The 25078-nt window shown below is 47.7% G+C and overlaps 1 protein-coding gene across 3 annotated transcripts; it reads left to right on the top strand.

Annotated features, from left to right (window-relative positions):
• The first annotated feature begins 6 nt into the window (after positions 1-6).
• On the top strand, positions 7-25078 carry Acox1 (acyl-CoA oxidase 1). Of its 3 annotated transcripts, XM_087573819.1 has the most exons (15): positions 32-215; positions 451-610; positions 9405-9565; positions 14936-15096; positions 15860-15967; positions 16308-16427; positions 16789-16904; positions 17419-17588; positions 18395-18557; positions 18896-19086; positions 21391-21570; positions 21684-21789; positions 22023-22166; positions 22272-22478; positions 23344-25078. In XM_087573819.1, exons 3-15 carry the CDS (start codon positions 9501-9503, stop codon positions 23392-23394), a joined length of 1782 nt encoding a protein of 593 aa, XP_087429945.1. In that variant the 5' UTR covers positions 32-215; positions 451-610; positions 9405-9500; the 3' UTR covers positions 23395-25078.

Below are 25078 nucleotides of genomic sequence, written 5' to 3'. Positions count from 1 at the left end.
GCTCTTAGGGCCCTGTCGGCGCCTGGGCAGCGGACACGGGTCGTTGCTTTGGTGTCTGTCACTTCTGTCGCCACCTCCTCTGCCAACACCAACACTGACCTCCGTCATGAACCCCGACCTGCGCAAGGAGCGGGCCTCCGCCACCTTCAATCCGGAGTTGATCACGCACATCTTGGATGGCAGTCCGGAGAATACCCGGCGCCGTCGAGAAATTGGTGAGAGGAGAATCGGTGGAGGGCCAGGCCCCTCTCCTACCGAACGAGAGGAAAGGACCCCCCCCCCCCCCGTGAATGAGGATTTGGGGCCTCTGGAGTTTAGGGGAAGCCGGAACCCCAACTTCAATGGACGTTCAGTGGCAGGATTGGAAGGGGATCGTCCTCCGTCGTAATCTGCTGGGATTCTATGAGGGTGAAAGCCTGTTTCTCTTGATGTCATTTAACTCTCTTGCAGAGAACTTGATTCTGAACGACCCAGACTTCCAGCATGAGGACTATAACTTCCTCACTCGAAGCCAGCGTTATGAGGTGGCTGTTAAGAAGAGTGCCACCATGGTGAAGAAGATGAGGGAATATGGCATCTCGGACCCTGAAGAAATCATGTGGTTTAAAAAGTAGGTGTACCTTAGCACATTGGTGTATGTCCAAACTACAGCTGCAGTGTGGGGAGGTCTTTATCTTGCATGGCGTTTAAAGGCTTAAATCAAACATTTCATGACTCAGTTTTATGTGTGAAAAGTAATATTACTTTTGCATCTAGGTCTTTTGGTGGGATAGTGTGGCATGGCATGTTTGTAAAATGTGAATAATGAACGGTTGTGCCCCAAATTTCTTTTTTATTTTCAAAAAAATTTAAGGACTGGTTGAGGTGGCTACCCAACATAGTCATGATTTCAATTCCCAGGACCCACACAGTAGAAAGAAGAGTCACCTCCCTCAGATTGTCCTCTGACATTTGCTAGAGATGGCTGTTGTACTCTACACACCATAGAATTAAACTTTAGGTTTAACTTAAAAAATTCTTTTGAACTGGGCTGTGGTGACCCATGCCTTTAATCCCAGCACTCCGGAGGAGGCAGGGGCAGGCTGATCTCTGATTTTGAGAGATCAGTTTCTGTTTATCCCGTCTGTTCCTGTCTGCAGGACAGCCAGGGTTCCACAGTGTAGCTGTGGGAGAGAGCAGACCAGGGGCAGAGCAAACACTATGGCAGAGACAAGCAAATGATAAAAAAGCCTTTTGTTCCAAACATCCCAATGAAAGTTATTTAAGTGCAAGGTGAATCTGCACATCGGAAGAAAGCTTCCTGATACCAGCCAGGGGTGTGACTCAGTGGGACACAGGTTGCCTAGTGTCACAAGGCTCTGGGTTTGATTCCCAGAACTGAACACTAAAGTGAGGGGAAGGGGAAGAGACCCAGTGATTTTCTGAGGAGCTGTAGTTGCAAGACCAGACGTTTAGGTGTTTTGGAACACTAGTGGATTCTGTTTTAAGGTAGTGGGAATTTTGACTATAGAGTAACGGGAGACGTGAGAATCCGTGGAGAGCCCGGCAGGCCTCAGAATGAACCTGATCTTCTCAGAACCACATTCTAAGAACCTCGCATTGTCAGGTGTGATGTAATGACAGTGACTCCTCATGCTTGTCCTGTCCAGAAGGAAAACCCGACTTAGTCCTGGTGCTGAGGAGAGCAGCTTTTTCTCAGACACTCTGTTGCACTCTGCTTCTCAGTTATATATAAGGGGGCTGGAGACATGGCTCAGTGGTTAAGAATACTGTCTGATCTTCCAGGGAACCCAGGTTCAATTCCCAGTACCCACACGGCAGCTCAGAACTTTCTGTAACTCCAGGGGATCTGACACCCCCACATAGACACACATGCAGGCAAGACAACAATGCACATAGAATAAATAAATCACTAAAAAAAGCCTTTAAAAATGATATATAAAGATCCTCCCTGACCCTTAGCTTTAATGGTCATTCTAGCACAAGGGGCTTTTTGCCTGCAATGTCTCTGCTGGTTCTCCTTTATTTCTGAGCACCTCTTTGGGGTTTTTAATGTAGTAAGGGAACTCCTCAGTGTTTTCATTAATAAAGATAGAATTGGGAGGCTAGAGAAATACCTCAGCAGTAGAGCCCTTGCCTAGCATGCACAATTACCTAGGTTCAGTCCCCAGCATAAATAAACAAACAAATAAATAAATAGTAAAGGGTGTCAGTCAGCTGTTAAGAGCACTGGCTGCTCTTCCAGAGGTCCTGAGTTCAATTTCTAGAACCCACATGGTGTTTCCCAACCATCGGTAATGAGACCTGATGCCCTCTTCTGGTGCGTCTGAGGACAGCTACAGTGTTCTTATCAATCAATCAATCATAAAAAATAAATAGATAAAATGAAAGATTTGACCAGAAGTACACTCACTTTTGCCTAGCACGCTCCAGATCCCAGATTAAATCTGCAACTCCTTAGCAACAACAACACATTTTGTTTTTGTTTTCTTTTGGAGTTTTGCTTTGGTTTTGAGATAGGCTATTATGTAGTCCAAGCTGGACTCCAACTCCACATGTTCTTTCTGCCTCGGCCTCTTAACTGCTGGCGTTATAGATGTGAGCCAGCCTGCCTGGCTTAAAAAGATTAAATGTTATTAAGAGTATGTTCTCGGGGTTGGGGATTTAGCTCAGTGGTAGAGCGCTTGCCTAGCAAGCGCAAGGCCCTGGGTTCGGTCCTCAGCTCCGGAAAACAAACAAACAAACAAACAAACAAACAAAAACGAGTGTTAACCTGTGCCTGTGATTCAAGCACATGGGAGGTGGAGGCAGGTCAGAGTCGTCCTTGCGTATATCCAGTTTGAGGACGGCTCGAGCTACATTGGCAACTTTTCACGGTTCGTTTCGGCAGTCAGAAGACTCACCAACTTCCAAATACTTATTTCTGCTTCTAAAGCTTGTAATATGTGGGATTTGAGTAAATCCTAGGAAGGCGCTACAAAGTGGACTGAGGTGGGTTCGCAAACAAAAATCGTAAGTTTTCGTACCTTCTAGGTACATTGTGGAGCAGTGCTGTTTTGTTTGGTAGAGTGGATGACACAGCGTATTTCGTAACCCTCGTTACTGCATGACATGCAACCAGACTCAAGTGAGGTCACAGAGGCCTAGAGCAAAGTCCTTCCTGTGGACCTCACCTTGTTTTCTCATGAAATGCTAGCGATAAGTTTCAGTGCCCTTTGAAACAGGAAGTGTTCCTGGGATGTGACCGGGAGGTCTGTTTAAGTTGGGGGAGGAGACTGGAAGTTAGTCTCGGGAGTGACTGCTGTCAAGGCTGTCTGTGAGCATGGAGGCCCTTCTGGTTCTTGAACTCTGAATGTAACTCAGCATCAGAACTTCATGTGCTGCCCAGAAAGACTTCTCATTCTTTTTTTTTTTTTTTGGTTCTTTTTTTCGGAGCTGGGGACCGAACCCAGGGCCTAGGCAAGCGCTCTACCACTGAGCTAAATCCCCAACCCCAAAACTTCTCATTCTTTCTCGCCCAATTTCTTTTTTCTTCTCATCATTATTTACTGTGCATGTGTGTATGCCTGTATGTGTGTGTGCATGTGTGTATGCCTGTATGTGTCCATGTGTGTATACCTGTATGTGTGTGTGCATGTATGTGTGTGTGCATGTATGTATGCTTGTACGTGTGCATGTGGCCGGGGTTAGCAGCCTTCCTTGGAGCTGGAGTTACAAGCTCCCGATGAGGGTGCTGGGAGTTAAACTTGGGTCCTCACTAGAACAGTAGATGTTCGATGCCGAGCCATCTCTCCTTGCCCAGTATCCTGTCACTTGCTGTAGATGGCTTACTTTTCACTTAGTGTAAAAATTTAGGAAACCGGGCTGGAGAGATGGCTCAGGGGTTAAGAGCACCCGACTACTCTTCCAGAGGTCCTGAGTTCAATTCCCAGCAACCACATGGTGGCTCACAACCATCTGTAATGGGATCTGATGCCCTCTTCTGGTGTGTCTGAAGACAGCTACAGTGTACTTATATATAATAAATAAATCTTTAAAAAAAAAATTTAGGAAACCAAAAAACAAAACCCCCACCATTAATTGTAAAATACAATGGGCATGCTCAATGAGGGCTGAGTGCTAGGATTGATGAGGCAGGGGGATTTCCAGGTATTTAGGGCATTTACTGTTCTGTTGTGTGTTTATTACCACCCCCACCCTCCCATCTGTTTGTTTTTGTTTTTTGAGACAGGGTTTTTCTGGGTAGCCCTGACCATGTAGACCAGGCTAGCCACAAACTCAGAGAGCTGCCTGCTTCTGCCTCCGGCGTGCTAGGATTGAAGGTGTGCACTACCACACCCAGCTACTATTTCCTCCTCCTCTTCCTCCTCCTCCTCCTCTTCTTCCTCCTCTTCCTCCTCCTCTTCTTCCTCCTCTTCCTCCTTTTCCTCTTCCTCCTCCTCTTCCTCCTCCCCCTTCCTCCTCCTCTTCCTCCTCTTCTTCCTCTTCCTCTTCCTCCTCCTCTTCTTTTTGTTCTTCCTTCTTCTTCTTCTTTTTAAAATCTATTTATCTATATTCTGTGTACATTGGTATTTTGCCTGCATGTATGTCTGTGTGAGGGTGTCAGATCCCCTGTGGGTGCTGGGACTTGAACCCAGGCCCTCTGCAAAAACATTGAGTGTTCTAAACCACTAAGCCATCTTTCCAGCCTCTACTATTTCTTTTTAAGACAGGGTCCCTATTGTCTTGTTTGGGGTTCTTTCTTTCTTTCTTTCTTTCTTTCTTTCTTTCTTTCTTTCTTTTTATTTTTATTTTTTTCGGAGCTGAGGACCGAACCCAGGGCCTTGCACTTGCTAGGCAAGCGCTCTACCACTGAGCTAAATCCCCAACCCCTTTTTTCTTTTTTTAAATGCGTTTGTTGTTTTTGGAAAATTGATGTTTTAAATATTTGACTCGAATGGATGTTTCGCATTTGTTTATATACTGCTTTCTTGCCTGGTGCCAGAGGGGGTCAAAAGCAGTGTGGGATCCCATGGAACTGGAGTTACAAATGGTTGTGAACTAGGAACGGAAGCCAGGTCTTCTGGAAGAGCAGCCCCTGCTTTTAGCTGCTGAGAGTCCCCCTTCACCTGACTTACAGCCCCAGGGTCCTAACAGTAGCTCCTGTTATCCCTGGGCTTCCGGAAACCTCCTGCTCGTCTCCTTCAGTGTGTTTGACTGTTCTGCTTGCTCTCACGTTCCAACAAGGGTCGGCTGGGTTGTTTGTAGACCCCTTGGGTTTTTAAACTAAGTCGCTGAGGCTGGTAAAAATACACGTCAGTCAATAGAGCTCTTAGCATTTTTGAGGTCCTGTAGTCTATCCCCAGTCCCTATGTTAAATTAATTAAATCCGATTTCTTGACAAGCATCCGTGGGAGGGATTAAGCATTATTAAAATATAAAGTCTCAGATTTTATTCTCTGCTTTGTTTTCTTTTCTTTGATGGGGATAGGGTCTTGCTATAGCAGGACTTTCTTGGAACCACCAGAGGTGTAAATGAGATATGGAGACTTTTGGTACCAGTTGAAAGCTTAGACCTTTAGCTAGGGCAGTCTCCCAGCTACTGTAAACTTAACCCTACTGTCTTGGCCATGACCCATCAGTGGCGTGGTTATTTCTGTACCTCTGTGCTCCTCTGCCGAGGACTGTCCTGTTCCCTCTCTCCATTTTGTGTCTCCTCTCCCAGGATCCCGCCTCCCCCCCCCACTCCCTGCCCAGCCATTGGCTGTCAGCTTTTTATTACAGCCAATCAGATACAGTTCTAGATTGCCTCAGCCTGGTGAGGAAGAATTAACAGGCCCTGCCAGCACTTAGCTCTCTACTGGTAAGAGACACACCCTCGCCCAGTGTACCCAGCATCTCCCTGTGTAGCTTAAGCACTCACTTCTTCCCATCTGTCACTCCCAGCCCAGCTCTAGATGCTTGGATCCTCAGGCGTACACCACCATTTATAGCTACAGTTCGCTCTTCAGCTAAATTTCAAGTGGTTTAGGGAAGGGGGAGACAACAAAAATTTTAATAAAAAAAAAGAAAAACAATAGCATATGTGTCCTGTTTGTCGTCTCCTCCTCCTCCTCCTCCTCCTCCTCCTCCTCCTCTTCCTCTTCCTCTTCCTCCTCCTCCTCTTCCTCTTCTTCCTCCTCCTCTTCCTCTTCTTCCTCCTCCTCCTCCTCCTTCTCTTTCCAGTCAGGGCCTCACCAGCCTGGAGTTCACTATGTAGAGTAGGCTGCCTTTGAGTTCTTCAAGTGTCTGCCTGCCCCTGCCTTCTGTACTGGGCTCTGAGACGACGACCCCCTGCCCAGCTCCTCTCATTTTGCCCAGCAGCTTTGGGTTAATATCCTTATGATTATGTTTCTAGTTTTCCACAGTATTTTACTGAATTGCTCTGCCTTCTCAGTTCCCTCATGGAAATGTGGGTTTGTTAGATATTCACCACTCTTGGCTCCTCAAATTTCTCAGAACTTCGTGGGTTTTCTCTTTCCGTCCACCCACCCACCCATCCATCCACGAGGGAATGGGGAGAGTGTGTGTGACTACGAGGTGGTTTTGGTGAGACTCAGTCGCCTTAGGACACTGTGCTAGTCTTACCCCGGAGGTGATGTAAGCGTCCATCTGTCCCTCTCACCAGGGCATTGGTGCTTAGCTTCCTCTTTATACTTCTCTCTCCTCTAATTTCCTGTCTGGTGTTTGCTTTGTAGCCAGACTGTCTTTAAACTCAAGATCTTCCTGCCTCAGCCCCCTGCTGTCTTCCTGCGGTTATAAGCACGTTCCACTCCAGCTGCCACACAGTTTCAAACAACAGTCGATGAATACAGTGTTATAGAAATCAGAGACAAAAGGCACGTCATTATTTGGAGCTTTTTATTATCATCATCTGTGTACTGTTTTGTTTTCCAAGACAGGATTTCTCTGTGTAGCCCTGGCTAACCTGGAACTCTCTGTAGGCCAGCCTCTGCCTCCCGAGTGCTGGGATTAAAGGTAGTGTCATCGCCTGGCTCACCTGTGTGAGCCACTTATGCTGGGTAGTCAATTATCTCATGGGCTTTGGGCGTTTGTTTCCAGCAAACCCGAAAAGTGAGTTATTTGTTTTGCTGGACAGTGAACAGAGTGTCTTCTGCTAGACAAAGCCAGGAAAAGCAGCCTACCTCAGCTGAAAAGGGACCTTTCTGCCCTAACCACACAGCTGAGACGGTTGCCGGCGGAGCATGTGGTCCCACTGAGCAGCATCTATTAACGTTCCCCAGGACCACAGAAATCACTCCCTCTGGTAGCCTCTCTAGCTACATGAGCTGATTTGTGTTGAGTCTCTGCGTCTCGTCTCGGAGTGGCTGTGGTCGATGGAAAGCGGGAGAGTCCAGGGCTGCTTTGAGTGGTGTTTATTTCTGAAATGGAGCAGTAGGCAGTTGTGTGTTTGCTGCTGTTCCTGCTTTACGGTGATGAGCTGGCTCCATGGAGTGACAGTCTTCCCTTCCTACCGTGGTGGTCAGTCATGCTCTGGGCCTTGTGAAGCCCAGGGGTGAGAAGGCTTCAAAGTCACTTAGGTGACACATCATTTGTTCTTCAAGTTCTTTCAGTGTACAGTGGGACAAAATGTAAGACGGCCCCTTAGGAAACCTGCAGGAAGCTCAAAATGTAAGACGGCCCCTTAGGGAACCTGTAGGAAATTCACGACTGATGTGCTTAATCTGTGCCTTTCATGGGTTCTGTTTTCTGAAAAGGCAGCGAGGACCAGATCTCAGCATCGTGAGCAGTTTCCTTAACCTGAAGTGTTCGCTGGCCCCTGGGGCTGATTTTTAATTCTCACATTAGATACCCTGGAGACCCCTAAAGATCTGTGATCCTGCCCTGAAATACGGACTTATTCCTCAGGGCAGGGCCTGTTCTACTCCTCACATCAGGCCCAGTGGGGAGTGTGTGTAATCCCAGCACTTGGGCAGTGCATGAGGACTCCCAGGAGGGTAAGGGTACAACAAGCCAGATGATACATTCTATGTCAACCAGGGCTAGGTAGTGTGACCCTGTCTCAAAAAAAAAAAAAAATGTTTCCTTTTTTTTTTTTTTTGGTTTTTTTTTTTTTTTTTTTCGGAGCTGGGGACCGAACCCAGGGCCTTGCGCTTCCTAGGTAAGCGCTCTACCACTGAGCTAAATCCCCAGCCCAAAAAATGTTTTCTTTAAATAGATTATTCTCGTTGTTTTTTTTTTTTGTTTTGTTTTTGTTTTTTTAAAGATTTATTCATTTATTATATATAAGTACACTGTAGCTGTCTTCAGATACACCAGAAGAGGGAATCGGATCTCTTTACAGATGGTTGTGAGCCACCATGTGGTTGCTGGGAATTGAACTCATGACCTCTGGAAGAGCAGTCGGGTGCTCTTAACCACTGAGCCATCTCTCCAGCCCCTATTCTCGTTGTTTTTTAACAGTTGTATAAAGAATGTTTTGTGGAGTTCCTTAACTTCAAATCGAGTTAAACCTGAAAGTAACACAAAAGTTACTCACATTGACTCAGATCAGCAAGCCAGTCAGCAGAGGAACAATGAAGTCCGTTGTTATAGATAAGTGTAGAATTCATACAAGACTTCTTTTTTTAAAATCTATTTGTCATGTATGTGAGTCCACTGTCGCTGTCTCAGACACACCAGAAGAGGGCATCGGATCCCATCACAGACGGTTGCTGGGAATTGAACTCAGGGCCTCTGGAAGAGCAGCCAGTGCGCTTACTCTCTGAGCCATCTCTCCAGCCCCAAGACTTCCGTTTTAAGAAAAAAATGAGGGGTTGGGGATTTGGCTCAGTGGTAGAGCGCTTGCCTAGCAAGCGGAAGGCCCTGGGTTCGGTCCCCAGCTCCGAAAAAAAGAAAAGAAAAAAAAAAAAGAAAAGAAAAAAATGAAACCAGAGTCTTCGGTTGTGTCAGGGTTGGAACTAGACTGAGCCTGCTTGATGTGCTTGGTCCATCCCCAGCCCCAGGGAAGAAACAAGAGAAATCTGGCCCTGAGGTGATGGGAGGGAGGAGAGATGCTGCAGGAGGCCTTGCAGTTGCCTTGTAAAGTCGCACCTTTTCCATTTCATTTAATAGAAGAGATCTTCAGTTTTCCCTCCTTCATCCTGAGGGGCAGGATTTATCTGTCAGGAATGTGAGGTTAAGCGCCAAGGTGCTTAACAGAAAGCTTGACAAACAGACTTTGACTTCTGGAAAGTAAAGGCGGAAAGAGAACTGTTGTACACAGTGGTCCTCTGCCCTCCACATGTGTGCTGTGGACGCAGGCCTTCTTCCCCATGTGTCACACACATGCACACATGCTAGTCCTAATAAGTGATAACAAGGGAATGTGAGGTGGACACCGTCTATAGCACGAGGCTGAGACGCTTTTCTTTTCTTTCCTGTAGACTATATTTGGCCAATTTTGTGGAACCTGTTGGCCTCAATTACTCCATGTTTATTCCTACCTTGCTGAATCAGGGCACCACTGCTCAGCAGGAGAAATGGATGCGCCCGTCCCAAGAACTCCAGATAATTGGCACCTACGCCCAGACGGAGATGGGCCACGGTTAGTCCACATCTGAGGGTCCGGGGGTGACCACTTAACGAGTTCAAGAAAAGTGACTCCTGCCATTGCATTTTTTTTCTTCTTCTCCTGCTGCTATGTGTTTGGGATTTTATTTTTTAAATTGTTGCATCAAAACCCAATTTCTCTTTCTGAGTCTATTTCCTCATAAAATAGATCCAGGGCTCTGAGGAGCATCTTCAGTGTCACTCCTTAAAGCTTGTCCTCGTCACAGATACCTACTATTAACGGCTGTTGGGCAGCTTGGAGAGATGGTGTTTAAGGATCTCAGAGCTCCCAGCTATGCTGGTCTGTGTAATTGTGAAGGACTCTGTTGGCGTTTCCTCTGAACGCTGAAGCCTCACCAGTGTCTGGAGGTGACGTCAGAAGCACGGCTGTAATGGCAAGGTGAAGGCAGGGAACCGGTTTCCTGCTAGCTGCTCCAAAGTTTGTAACCCAAATCCTGTGGTGTCCTCTGGCTGTTTGTCACAGTTCCTCTGTGAATGTCTGGATCCTTTACTTCGGGTAGCTTTGGTTAGCTCCTCCCTAAATGCTTGGGGCTGCGCAGCAAGTGGTAGTCTCGAGTGGAGTAGGATTGTTTTCACAGACAGAATCCCTGGTAAGTGTGCAGTTTTAGCATTTGTTGTTTGCTTTGGTTTTTTTTTTTTAAGACAAGGTTGGCCTTGTTAGCCTGGATTGCCCTTGGCCTCCGGTGTGCTGCGACGGTAAGCTTGCACCATGTGCCCAACAGGTGTGAGTGTTTTAGATTTGAGATGGCCTGCCTCATCCTTCACCGCTGTGACTGTGAAGAGAAGGGAGTTGGATCTGGTAGAGCAGTCTTACAGCCCAGCACTTGGGAGGCTTGAAGCAGGAAGATAGCAAGTTTGAAGTGAACCTGGATTTCGAAGTTAAACCCTCTCAAGAGAACCATACAGACTGTGTGTGTGTGAGATGCTGAACAAATCTGCATTATACTCTCCAGGGGACCCAAGGCTTTATTCAGATACTGTGTCTTCCTTTCTGGGTGTGCTGACCTGCATCCTTCATAGGAGGCCTTAGGCGTGAGGAAGGTAATATGTCTTTTTGGTCTTCTCGTTGGCCTAATGTTTCTGCTTTAAGTTTAGAGAGAAGACAGACTGAAGACTTGAACTCTTAGCTGAGATCAGAAAGTGAGTTCATGCTTCTTCCCTGGACAAGTTTGCCTGCCTGGGATTTTCCTTGCATTGGAGTCAGTTGTATCTCTGTAGGGCGCTGTCGGGGCTGCAGTGGTGGAGATTAAGTCTTGCTTCTTGGTGTTTTGTTCACTTTTGGTCTTCTTTTCTGTCCTTCAGGTTAAGAGGTCAAGTCTGTTGGCTAATTTGCATATGACAGTAGTACCAAATAAAGAACAGTTTAAAACAGAGTCCTTTCCCATCAAGGAAAAAGGCACATCCCTGTCAGCTTTGTCTTTTCCCTTTTGTGCCTTCCTGTCCCTTCAGACGAACCAGGAAATCTTGACAGACTTGTTCCTGGGTCTGTGGGCCTCAAGCACAGAGAGGGCTGGGCTGAGGAGGATGCTCTTCGGACTCTGGTGTTGAAGGGCCACTGGGGAGTCAGCCGTACGTTTCTTCAGGTCACAAGCAGGTGGTCAGCTGAAGATCTGCCACTTGATAGGGACTTTTGCCCATCACTGCTTTGGTCTAGGAAGGCAAAGCTTCTGTATTACAGCTGCTGTCCCCTAAGTCTACAGCCCTGACAGTCTCCTCTCTGAAGAAGGGGCCTTAATTCTGTCAAACTTGAAAGATTAGCAAAGTTGATCTCATGAGTCTTTAATCCTCCTGCATCGAGGCTTCACTGCTGTCCCCTGTCCTAGTCTGAGTTCTGCCAAGCTAACTGGACCCTGTAGGTTCCCATAAGACTTGTATCTTGGGTTTGGGTTAGCATAGTTTTCTCAGCTTTATTCTGTCAGTCTGTCTGTCTTTTTCCTTTGGTGTGGGATGGAACCCAGTCTTCATGCTTGTTAGACAAGCACTCTACCACTGATTGGAATCCATAGTCCCTCCTTGCTGCTGTAATCTAACTCCTTTATAAGAGCAACGCTTACCTAGCACACAGGAGGCCCTCAGTTCAACTCCCAGTACTGTAGTGGAGTAAGAAAAAAATTATATATACATAAACATGTGCTCACAAACATATATAGTATTTGGGGTTATGCCTTTTGTCTATCATCAGAAATGAATTACTTCATTGAAGGAAAGAGCTTTTTTTTTTTTTTTTTTTCTTTTCTTTTTTCTGAGGCGGGCAGATCTCTGTGAGGTGGAAGCCAGTGTGGCTATACAGAAAGTTCCAGGCTGATCAGGGCTACACATTAAGACCTGTCTCAAAAATAAACAAAATACCCAGATTTATTTTAATTCTTGTGTGTGTGTGTGTGTGTGTGTGTGTGTGTGAGAGAGAGAGAGAGAGAGACACATGTGTGTGATTCCCACAAGTGTGTTGGTACCCTCAGAAGTCAGAAAAGCATAGCAGATCTCCTGGAGCTGGAGTTAAGAAGTTGTGAGTCCTGGGTGAGTTCTTCGAGGGTACTGAGACCTGAACTCAGGTCTTTTGGCAAAGCAACAGGCGCCCTTTCCATCTCCCCAGTGCCTCCTTTGCTTTTGTAGAGCCGGCTGACCTGGAATTCTCCTCAGTTCTCACCTCTGCCTCTGCAGCGAGAGGGTGGGAGGGTGGAGTGGGGTGGGGATGGCAGGAGAGCCCTACAGTACCTCACAAAGGTATAACCCAGACAACCTTCCCCTCCTCCTCCCTCACATAGCATTTGCCCACCTAGGGTGCCAGCACCAGCCACTGACTTTGAATTCTGATCTCAGTTTGTCAGGTTGCAAAACAACACTGCAGGGATTTGAGTTAAGTTCTAGCAAAGCAAAGCTTTTTATTTAATTCTTCCTGCTCCCAGGCAGAAACTAGCTAACTTTTTCCTGTTAGTCAGATCTTTGCCAGGAGGGTGTATGTGGGCGACAGGGCTTATGAAAGTCACTCTGTAGACCAGCCTAGGCTCAGACTTGTGGGGTTCCTGCCTGTCAGGATTGTAGGCCTGAGTCACCAGGCCTGGTTTTTCTTGGACGGAGCTTGGCTTTGTGCAGGTTAGGCAAGCACTGTGCTAAAGGTTCAGCTCTACTCCCAGCCAGAGCATTCTCCCTGCTGTTGGCTGCCAGCCTGTCCAGCTCTGTAGCCTATGGAAGGAGAGACTGAAGAGACCTTTCCACATAACAGCTTTGAAAGAACTGACTTTAACGCTTTGCCAAACATAGTGCTAGTGCTTCATAGCGTATGACAAATTACCTCACAGGAGTATGTGTCGCCCCCATGCGTAACCAACTTCAGTAGAGAAGCTAGCACACTCTCTGTACATTCCTAAGTGTTATCCACCACGACTAATACTTACATTAGCTGCAGTGTGTGGTCGGAGTGCTTTCCTGCCTTCAGTGTATTTGACAACACTGTGTCATTCCTTCTGTAGTACCCCACACAGATACAAACCCTCCGTCTGAAGGGCTGCTTCCAGACTCCCCGTTCACCACCAGTCTCGGATTGTTAGCAACACTGAACAGCTCTCCTGAAAGCTGAAAACGGGGTGCTCCCAGCCTCCAGGCTTCCCGTCTAGGTCAGGGTTTCTGCTCTGGGGACCTGGCATGTGTTTCTTTTCCTTTTGGGAAGGGAATGCTGAGGACTAAAGGAGAGCCTGAGCCCACTGAGCATGAGCTCCCCAGAGTGTCACCCCGCCTAGTCCCCTCCTCATCCCTATTTAACTTCTAGATGAGTTCTAGGTTGGGGTGTGGGGACTGAACAGTGGTTTGGCTTTTGTCTGTTTGTGATAGAATAAACCCAAGGCAAATTGTTTTACCACTGTGCTATACTGCCATTCCTAGCATTGGCATTCTAAAAGCTTGGAGAGTTCATGAATGGAAAAGGCATCTTGGAGTTGGAGAGATAGCTCAGGGGTTAAGAGCGCTGGCTGTTCTTCCAGAGGACTTGGGTCCAATTCCCAGCACCCACATAGCAGCTCACACCCCTGACTGTTATTCCAGTTCCAAGGTCTCCGACACCTTCACACAGACACACATACAGATAAAGCACCAGTGAACATAAAATAAAAACAAATTATATATTAAAAAAAGAAAAGAAAAGAAAAAGGTGTTCAGTTTGGTTGGTTTGGTTTGGCTTTTAAAGGTAGGATTCCTCTGTGTGGCCCAAGCCAGCCCTGAACTTGAATTCTTCTGCCTCTGCCTCCTGTGTGCTGGGATTACAGACATGCATCATCACAAGCAGCTCCACTGATTGGTTTCAGTGACTACAGATTCCTAGGGAGTCGCTAATGTGTCACAAGAGTCCCCACAGACCTTTCACCCACGCTGCCTGTAGCCAGCCTTTTGGGATTTCCAGTTTCCATGTTTCTAAGAAACATGCGGATTTTGGATGTTCTCAACCCATGCTGGGCTTGAAGGTTAAGCTCGCCAACCAGAGACAGGACTCGGTTACAAACCCTTGTCCTGGTCTGCCACCATCGTTTTGATGCCATGTGGCATGTGGCTGTCCACTTTCCTTTATTCCCTGTGAAGTGGGGGAGAAGCACTGCGTCTCTTGGGAGCGGTTAGCTGGAGGCGCTTGCCCTGGAGAGGTCCAGGTGAGCGCTGCTTGTCTCCAGCCCGGCTGAGATGGAGCAGGCTGAGAGGGTGAAAGGTCTGTGCTCCAGGCTCACGTCTAATAGCATAACAGTGTACCACAGCCCGTCAGGCGCAGGTCTGTGCTCACCGGCTGTAATGGCTGTCCCTAGGAGCTGCATGTCTTTAATTGCTGCCGTTATTGGGATAAAGAGCACTGTCAGTTTTTGTGTTAATTTGCACAGTAGATCCTGGTTGAATATTTGATCTGGTGAACTTGAATGAATTAGACTGTGGGTCTGTCCTAGATATTTCCTGAATAAACAGCACCCCAGTCTAGACACTTCCCTGATTGCATCCAGGAAAACCTTAGCCGGGGTTCATTGTATCACCCAGAGAACTGCCGTGTTCTCCTGTTTCTGTCCGCCGGCACCAAAGGGCACCTTTGTGCCCGGTCAAATCTCCTTTTCAAATTTTTCATTTGCTTTCGTTTACCTGCCGGGCCAGAGTCTTACCTTCTACATGATTGAGGCTCTGCTGACATAAGAAAGACAAACATTGTCGAGAATCATAACACAGAAAAGGACAGTGCTCGCATTGTGATGAAGTGCACCTGATCAATTCGTACTCACAGTTTGTTTTTTCTCCTTCCCCGCTCTATCCGTTCACGTCTCTGATTCTTACACACCTGATGCTACCTCCCTCAAATGCCCGTCCTGGTATTTCTTCGAAGCTCTGTGCACCGAGGGCATCCTGAGCCTTTGGACCTTCACTTGGGCATGTTCCTACCCACCTTGCTTCACCAGGCCACCGCAGAGCAGCAGGAGCGCTTCTTCATGCCGGCCTGGAATTTGGAGATCACGGGCACTTATGCGCAGACAGAGATGGGTCATGGTACAGTGTGTTTAGTCTACCTTCTACAGGCCTGCCTCGGTGGGGCTGAGGTGGTGATGATTGCTGTCTGTCTGCCTTCCCCACAGTTCACTAGAGTCAGTGTTGTTGTGTTTAAACATAGGAACAGGACCCAGGCTGGCAGGGTGGCTCTGTGGTAAAGGCATTTGCTGCCGAGCCTGATGCACCCCCTTCCCAGACCCACACAGCAGGCGAAAGCTGACTCCCACACATGGCTGTGGCTCGTGTGCACGTGTGCACGTGTGGCACAAATGTACACAGAGGAAATGTAAATTTTGTTTCTGTTTTTGAGACAGGTTTCTCTGTGTAGCCCTGGCTGTCCTGGAACTTTCTTTGAAGACCAGCTGGCCTCGAACTCACAGAGATCCTCCTGCCTCTGCCTCCCAAGTGCTGGAATTAAAGGAGTGTGCCACCGCTGCCCAGTGGAAATGTAATTTTAAAAAAAGTACAAGAACTGGGTTTAAAGGGAAGCGGCCACCTCTGTCACACAGAGGAGTAGTTGCCTCTACCTTTTCTTTTGATTAGTCTCAATAAATATGGCACGTCCACTGAGCCACACTCACAAGCGACACCCAGGACACTGCTGTTGTGGCCTAGGGGTCACTGTGTGACAGGACAGTAACTGCTGTGCCCGTCACTCACAGCTTGTCTACTGCTGGTCTTTAGCCTCCTGAGGCCCGGCTGGTCTGTTTTCTTGGTCTTTTTCCTCTGTGCTGTACTGAGGCCACGTGATGTCTTTCCTTAGGAACTCATCTTCGAGGCTTGGAAACCACTGCCACATATGACCCCAAGACCCAAGAGTTCATTCTCAACAGCCCTACTGTGACTTCCATTAAGTGGTGGCCTGGGGGACGTAAGTTGGATTTTTTTTTTCTTTACACATGTTTTGAATGTTTGTTGTTACTGCCGAACATTTTGAGGACGTATGAGATTGTGATCGAGGCAGTTTATTAAAGAGAAGAAAGGCGTGCACTGGAAAGGAAATGAGGTAAAAGGCAAAGACAGGTCCAGAACCAAAGCCTGCATTGCACCAGAGAGCCATGAAAATGAAAAATCAAAGGACAAGAGCACAAGCAAGTGCGATTCATACGTGTAATCCCAGCGCTCGGGACTTAGAGGTGGGAAGATCAGAAGGCGAGACCCTGCCTTGAGCAGGGACGCACACTTCCTGTCCCCGCTTCTTGCTTTTGCAGTTGGGAAAACTTCCAATCACGCAATAGTTCTGGCTCAGCTCATCACTCAAGGAGAGTGCTACGGGTTACATGCCTTTGTTGTCCCTATCCGTGAAATTGGGACCCACAAGCCCTTGCCAGGTAAGGATTGTTTTTTGGATATCAAGGTAAAAATTAAAACTGCAAGGGGCTGGAGAAATAGCTTAGCAGTCAAGAACGCTGGCTGATCTTCCAGAGGACCAGGGTTCTGTTCCAGCATTTACCTGGTGGCCCGAAACCAGCTGTAACTCTAGTTCCAGGGGATCCAACACCCTCTTCTGGCCTCCTGGGGCTTCAGGCATCCATGTGGTACATGGGCAAACATGCATGAAAAACACCCACGCACAAGATGACGAAAATAGGTGAACTGCAGGAGTGTAAGGCACAGTTAAGTGGGGCGGAGGGAAGCAAGGACGAGAAGCACGCATGCACGCATCACAGTGCTTCTTGTTGTCTGTGGTAGGCATCACTGTCGGGGATATCGGTCCCAAATTTGGTTATGAAGAGATGGATAACGGCTACCTGAAGATGGACAATTACCGTATTCCCAGAGAGAACATGCTGATGAAATACGCCCAGGTTTGTTGTTTGGTAGTAGATTGTTATCGGTGAAGCCGTTCTCACCGAGTATCCCAGACCAGCTAAGGCGAGGTTCAGAACAGTCCTTCTGGCCCAGTTGCAGAAGGTGATGGGCTTTTACTTCTGACAGAGACTTAGAAGCGGTTGGGATGTGTATGTGAAAATTATCACCCACTTGGTGAACCTGTGGTCTCAGGTCTTTAAGTAACTTAGAATCACCTGAAAGGCCAACGAGACCTCAGATTATTAGCCAAGTATAGTGTACTTGAGAGGCAGCCGGAAGTGAGTTCAAGGTCAGCCTGAGATACATAGCAAGCCCATGTCCTCAAGCCCTTGCTCCCAAGTCTGTGATTCAGAAGGTCAGAATAGGGAGTGAAATTTAGTATTTCAGATGCCAGGGTTGCCTGGTCCTAAGGAAGCCAGGTCCCTGCTGTTTCAGGAAACACACTTGGAGAATCAGTACGCGGTTTCTTGGCCTCACAGAAAGACACTTCAGGCCTGTTTGTTTCTCCAGGTGAAGCCTGATGGCACATATGTAAAGCCTTTGAGTAACAAGCTGACGTATGGGACCATGGTTTTTGTGAGGTCCTTCCTCGTGGGAAATGCAGCTCAGAGTCTGTCCAAGGCTTGCACAATCGCCATACGATACAGCGCTGTGAGGCGCCAGTCTGAAATCAAGCAAAGGTGAGGAGGGGCCTAGGATAGCTCAGTGCTGAAGGCTTTCTCTGACCCCGCTCTTCAGAAGAAAGATTAGAAGAACCACTTTATCCACCGAGCTACCCTGGTACCAGCCCCATGGTGCTAGGTGTTAATCCAGGAACTCGTGCATGCCAGGCCCTCCAAGGATATAGCCCCTAGCATGCATGATGGGAGGATGGGGGCAAGCAGGCTGCTTCTGTCACCTCCAGGATTGTGGTTAGAATGCAGTGTGTTGAGCCTTGTGGTAGCTGGGCCTTTTATAGCATCCTTGTGAGAGGACTGTTGGGTTTCTGGGTAGTTTGGAGACGTAGTTGTCTCAGTCACACTGGAAACACTGCGGCAGTTAGAGCACTGTCCCGATGTCAGTGCAACAGAGTGAGTCAGAGCATCGCCATGGGTGGGGCGCACACCCTTAATCCCAGCATTTGGGAGGCAGAGGCAGGCAGATCTCTGTGAGTTTGAGCCAGCCTGGTCTACAGAGTGAGTTCCAGGACAGCTGGGCTATGTAGGGAGATCCTATTTAAAAAAAAAAAAAAAAAAAAAACAGGAAAAAGAAAAAAGATTATGACCTTATATAGAGACACGAACTGCCATTTTGAGCTGTGTGACCTCAGGCAGATTCCCTCGGCTCTCATCTCCCCATTTGTAAGATGACAGCAGCGGTGGGAGCAGCCGTCTCCCGGGGAGAATCTGTGGAGGAGGAGCTCACTCGCTATGCAGAGTACTTGGACTGAAACCTGGAGCGGTGCAAATGGCAAATGGTGTGAGCATTGACTGTTTTTCTTTATTAGCGAACCAGAACCACAGATTTTGGATTTTCAAACCCAGCAGTATAAACTCTTCCCGCTCCTGGCCACTGCCTATGCCTTCCACTTCGTAGGAAGGTACATGAAGGAGACCTACCTTCGAATTAATGAGAGCATTGGCCAAGGGGACCTGAGTGAACTGCCTGAGGTACGTACAGACGCGCTCTCTCACTTTCCTCATTCCTCCAGAGATACCCTTAGGTTTCGTGTTTGCCTGGAACTTTTTTTCATTAGAGCTGACCAGATGTCAAGATGGAATCTTTATTAATAGAATTCGAAAGGAGAGAGATTACTGTTTGGCCAACTCTAGCAGTTGAGGAAAAAGTGTGAGCCAATTACTAGTGCAGATGGTCAGGTGACTGCCTCCTGGGTTGTCATGGACACAGCTTACTCTGACAGTGAGCAGCGCACTCAGGAGCGGATGTGTTTTCTTATTAGAAGGTGGGTTTGAAGCCAGGGTTCTCATGGCCTGTGCTTGTCCCGTAGCTTCACGCCCTCACTGCTGGGCTGAAGGCTTTTACTACTTGGACAGCCAATGCTGGCATCGAAGAATGTCGAATGGCCTGCGGCGGGCACGGCTATTCTCACAGCAGTGGGATTCCAAATATTTACGTCACTTTTACCCCGGCCTGCACCTTCGAGGGAGAGAACACTGTTATGATGCTGCAGACAGCCAGGTAAGAATCGCGTCACTGGCCTCTCCTCCCTTGGGTGGTCTTCACAAACTCTGGTACTTCGCTTTCTCACCATGAAAGACAGCACAGTTCTGCTTCCGTTCTGACTCCCTTACCCTGTGGTTTGTCTCAGGGTCATTATTGCTGGGATGAAACACTATGCCCAAAGCAACTTGGGGGAGGAACAGGTTTTTTAAGACATAGCCTGTCCTTTTTTCTTCATTCATCCCCAAGATATCAGATTAATAAATGCCACAAATGTAAAACATAATTGCAGCTTGAAAGTTCCACGGTCTTTACCAGTTCAAACACTTTAAAAGTTTAGTCTCCAGCCTGGGAGATGGCTCAGCGATTGTGAGCACTGACTGCTCTTTGAGAGGACCCGGGTTCTATTTCCATCACCCACATGGCAGCTTCAACTGCCTGTCACTCCAAGATCTGATACCCTCACACAGACAGACATGCAGGCAAAACACCAATGCACGAAATAAAAATAAATAAGTTTTTAAAAATGTTTAGTCTGTAAAAAACCCAAAATCTCTTAGAAATTCAAGGTCTCTCAACAGTGAGTTCCTATAAAATCAAAAGTAAGCTAAATTCTTTCTTACTTGAAGAGGAAGAACCAGGGCACAGTCACAGTGTGAGCACAGCAAACCCAAACTCCCACAGGTAAACAATTTAACGTCCAATGTCTGGGATTCCCTCGGGCTCTTCTGAGCTCCTCCAAGTGGCTTGGGTCACTTCAGCTCTTGCCCCGCAGCACACACAGCCGCTCTTCCAGGCTCCAGCTGGCTCCACTCCACTGCTGCTGGGGTTCTTGGTGGTCATCCCGTGACACTGGCTTCTCCAAACTGTTGGGGTCACTTGCTGCAACCGGGTTGTACCTTAATGTTAGCCTTTCCCGGGCTCTTTTCGGGACCCCAGCCCTGTCACACAGTGTCAAACCTCAGCTGCTCTCCATGACCCCTTCCTGCCTTCAAAACCAGCGTTAACTACCAAGTCAGCTTCCAGCACAAAGTACAGACAGCCTTGGTGCCTCTGGACCACAGCTTCTGTGTGCCAACCCTGAGGGAACACTTCCCGGAGGCTTCACCTCAGGGATACTGGTCTCTTAATCACAGCTGAGTCTTCAATTCCAGCTGACCAGTATCTCCATCAAAGCAAAGGTTTAATTTTAGTGGTTCTGGTTTCTTTCTTATCAGCCAAGCTCCAGACTTTTCCCATAAATGCAGAGTCTTTGTTTCCTCAGAAACAGCACAAGCCAGGCCTCCGCCATCCACACTGCTGTCCACATTCTCACTGTCTGGGCTCCTACAGAACAGGAGCTCACTGAGCTCTCAACCCTCAATGGCCTTTCAGCCCAAAGTTCCTTAATCCTTCCATAATCCTCCCAAAAACACATGGTCAGGTCCATCACAGCAATAGCCCACTGTCCTGGAACCATCTTCTTTCCTGGTTAGGGTTTCTGCTGCTGTGATGAAACACTGTGACCAAAGCAGCTTGAGGAGAGAAGGGCGTGTTTGGCTCAGACTCCCATTTCACTGTTCACCATCAGAGGAAGTCAGGACAGGAACTCAAGCTGGACAGGAGCCTGGAGGCAGGAGCTGACGCTGCTCCTGACTTGCTCAGTCTGCTTCCTTTTGTTTTGTTTCATTAATTTATTTACCTGACATCCTGATAAAAGGTTCCCCTCCTGCCTCTCCTCCCAGTCCTTCCCTCTTACCTCCCCTCATTCCCCCACTTCCCTTTCTCCTCAGAGAAGGGGAGGCCTTCCAAGGGTATCAACCCGCCTTGGCATGCCAAGCTGCACCAGGACTAGGCATATCTTCTTCTGTTGTAACCTGCTTTCTTATAGAACCCAGGACCACCAGCCCAGAGGTGACACCCACAATGGACTGGGCCCTCCCACATCAGTCACCATTAAGAAAATGTTCTACAGCAGTGGTTCTCAACCCTCCAAATGCTGTGACCCTTAAATACAGTTCCTCATGTTGTGGTGACCTCCAAGCATAAAGTTATTTTCGTCACTACCTTGTAACTATAATTTGGCTTCTGTTACGAAACAATGTGTATATCTGTGTTTTCTGGTCATCTTAGGCCACCCCTGTGAAAAGGTTGTTCAACCCCAAAAGGGTCATGATCCCCGGGCTGAAGACTGCCGCTCTGATGAGCCCCGTCTCGGGCGGCTCTAGCCTGTATCAAGCTGACATAAATTTAGCCAGCACAGCACACGGTCACCCTAGCAGGTACTGAATTCCAAGTCTTTTCAGTAGAGTTGCTAAAAGTGTGTGCTCTGGTGGTTTCCAGGTTCTTGATGAAAATCTATGACCAGGTGCGGTCGGGGAAGTTGGTGGGTGGTATGGTGTCATACCTGAATGACCTGCCGAGTCAGCGGATCCAGCCACAGCAGGTGGCAGTCTGGCCAACTATGGTGGACATCAACAGCCTGGAGGGCCTGACAGAAGCCTACAAGCTTCGTGCAGCCAGGTGAGCTCCCCTCACGGGTGAGAGGCCAGCTGTGGACCCTTCTGGCTGGAGCCAGGCAGAGGTGTGAGAAGCACGATTTTCTCAGCTCTCTGCTCTTCCTTCATGCTTAACAGATTGGTAGAAATCGCTGCAAAAAACCTTCAGACTCACGTGAGTCACAGGAAGAGCAAGGAAGTAGCATGGAACCTAACCTCTGTCGACCTTGTTCGGGCAAGTGAGGTGAGTGTCGGGCGGCCTCTCCCCTCACCCTGCTCTGCTGCCCTGCCCTAGTACTGGGTCGCTGTATAGGCCTTCCGCTTGAGCAGGCTGGTCTGGAACTCACCAGATAGCTAACGCTGAGCCCCAGCTCCTGGCAGTCCTGTGTCAGCCTTCCAAATGCTGGTATCAGAGGCATAAGCACCCCACCCCCCTTTCCGAGGATCCCCGCGCCCCACCGGCTCCCTTTCTTCTAGGCGCATTGCCACTACGTGGTCGTTAAGGTCTTCTCAGACAAACTCCCCAAGATTCAAGACAAAGCCGTCCAAGCTGTGCTGAGGAACCTGTGTCTCTTGTATTCTCTCTATGGGATCAGCCAGAAAGGAGGGGACTTTCTTGAGGTCAGTGTGTGTGCTTGCCATTTGATGTAACGATCGTCTGTTTTACAGTCCTGTGTGTGTAACATGTCTCCTCTGTACTTAGCCATCCATTTTGTTGTTTCCTAGGGGAGCATCATCACAGGGGCTCAGCTGTCACAAGTAAACGCTCGGATCCTGGAGCTGCTCACCCTGATCCGCCCCAATGCTGTTGCTCTGGTGGATGCCTTTGACTTTAAGGACATGACACTTGGCTCTGTTCTTGGCCGCTATGATGGAAATGTGTATGAAAACTTGTTTGAGTGGGCCAAGAAATCCCCACTGAACAAAACAGAGGTAAGGCTGAGGGCTGGGGATTAGCTCAGTGGTAGAGCGCTTGCCTAGCAAGCGCAAGGCCCTGGGTTTGGTTACCAGCTCCGGAAAAAAAAGAGAGAGAAAGCCAGAGGTAAGGCTGACAAAAGCTGCTTCTGAGCTTCTGAAGCTTTCGTTTAGTTTTGTGCAGGTGCTAGGCACCAACCGCAGGGGTACCCTGGCAGGAGCTAGGCAAAAGACTCTATAACTCCAGGGGATCTAATACCCTTTCTGCTTTCTAAGGACACCCAAAGGGACATACAAATATATACACACATGCATAAATAAATGGTAAAACCGAATACATTTATTTATTTAGTTTTTCAAGATATGATTTCTATGTGTAGCCATGGCTGTCCTGGAACTCTCTCTGTAGACCAGGCTGGCCTCAAACTCAAGAGACATCCACCTGCCTCCTGGGTGCTGGGATTAAAGGCATTGCAACACCACCAACCCGGCTTTAATTTTTGCACACCTTTAATTCTAGGATGTGGGAGGCAGAAGCAGGCGGATCTCTGTGAGTTTGAGGACAGCCTGGTCTACAGAGTTGCAGGACAGCCAGAACTACACAGAGAAGCCCTGTCACAAAAAACCCAAAACCCAAAAATATTTGAATTTGTTTTTTTATAAGGCTGATCTATTTTCTCAATTAAAAGTCTTGAGGGGTTGGGGATTTAGCTCAGTGGTAGAGCACTTGCCTAGCAAGCGCAAGGCCCTGGGTTCGGTCCCCAGCTCCGAAAAAAAGAAAAAAAACAAAACAAACAAACAAAAAAAAGTCTTGTTTGGTTTTAAGAAAAAATGCTAATTTACCAAGAAAGTACCTTACTCATAGCCTCCACTTTCACTCTAGGTCCATGAATCTTACCACAAGCACTTGAAGCCCCTGCAGTCCAAGCTTTGAAGTTTCCCTGGGACACGTCTGAGCTCCACAAGCAGCAGAAACTCTCTCCTCTACTCACTAATCCTTGTGAAATCGTCATCAAATTTGTGTAGCTACAGAGCAAATGATGGGTTTCTTTTCCTCCCTATAAGTAAAGAGAAATGAACAGACTTTAGAGATTAAATGAGAAATTCGGTGTTGTAAGTGCAGTAATGCAGACAGAGACGTAGGAACTCAGAAAGCTTCAGAGCTGTGGTCTGACTTGCATTTGTACTGCTGCTAATCTCAGTAGGCCTTGACTCTGGAGAATTAACAGAGTTTTAACTACAAATACTTACTTATTTTCACATTTTTACTGCTAATCACTGGATATATGTTTTTTAAACAAAAGTGTTATATAGAGTGGAATTTTCCAGGCATTCGTGCCTACCACTTTCTGATCTACTGCTAAGAGCAGGAGTTTGGGGGCCAGAAACTAATAGAAACCTTGATGTGGGTGTGTGGCTGTCACACAGGCCGCTGCTGCCTGCCATGTGGGTGTGTCACCCCTATTAACTGTCACATTAACATAGTCAACAAGAGGACTCCTTCAACACCCACCCACCAAGAAACCAGAGTTCCCGATGGGCACAAGCACCCACTCCAGGCTCAGCCTTCGTGGTAGTGGCACTACTGTGCCTTTGACCCCACTTTTTGACACAGTTAAGTTACTTGTCTTACCTCCAGGCTTTCAGCCATTGCCTGGATTTCAGTCATGGTGGCTGACCTTCCCTTTCTTGCTTGCCTTCCTTCTCCTGAAAGAGATAAAAGAGATAGTAGTCAGCCTCTCCTCATAGATTAAGTATATGGAGAGCCCTCAGCTATGGTATTACTGTATTTTGGTGACTTTGTTAAGTAAATTTCCTGGGACAATCCTGATTTGAAAGATTCTGTATTCTGTTGCACAAGCTATTAAAATGCTCAGTGGTCACCAAAGTATTTCACACACACACACTCACAAATCACTCAGGTCACCTTTTACACTAGAAATAACAGGAAAGCCCTGGCCACAGCCATCTGCTGAGAGTGTTAGTTGAGATGTTTCGTTGAAGATGGCTGAAGAAAGTGCAGGCCCTGGGGAGTTTCTCCTTGCTGAGAGCCGGCTCTGTGGTGAGCCCCTAGCAGCCTTACGAGGCGGTGAAACGGCCCCTTCAGATGGGAGCAGCCTCTACAATCATTCTGAGCTTAAAGGTGAAATATGCACCTTTTGTCCTATAAATGTCCTATAAATGCTTGGGGGGAGGGGTAATGTTTTGTTTTTTTTTTCTTGAAACAGAGCCCAGAATGGCCTTGAACTCTGATCCTCACAGCCTGGTAAATGCTGGGCCTACAGGTGTGCGCCGACATGTCTGGCTGATCGGAGCTCTTTATTCTTAAAAGCACAGTAGGGAGATGATTGTAACATTAAGTCTGTGTCTGTGGCATTCGCATTGTGAGAGCAGTTCCTTAGAACAGTTCTGAGAGCACAGCATCAATGTAGTGAAAACGATGTCGACGCCTGACATGAAATCACAACCCTCCGGGTCATCGACACAAGCCTTAACCTTTCTCCTGGAATGACTGGTAATCCCTTAAGATTGACAGTACACAGCATGTCACCTTGTTGGGGTTTCTATTGACAGTAATTCATATTCTGGAAAGGAACTAATAAATATAAATGACCGAG

The sequence above is a fragment of the Rattus norvegicus genome, chromosome 10 (assembly GCF_021556685.1).
Source record: "Rattus norvegicus strain SHRSP/BbbUtx chromosome 10, alternate assembly SHRSP_T2T, whole genome shotgun sequence".
NCBI lineage: Eukaryota > Metazoa > Chordata > Mammalia > Rodentia > Muridae > Rattus > Rattus norvegicus.
This window is presented reverse-complemented; position numbering and strand designations above follow the sequence as displayed.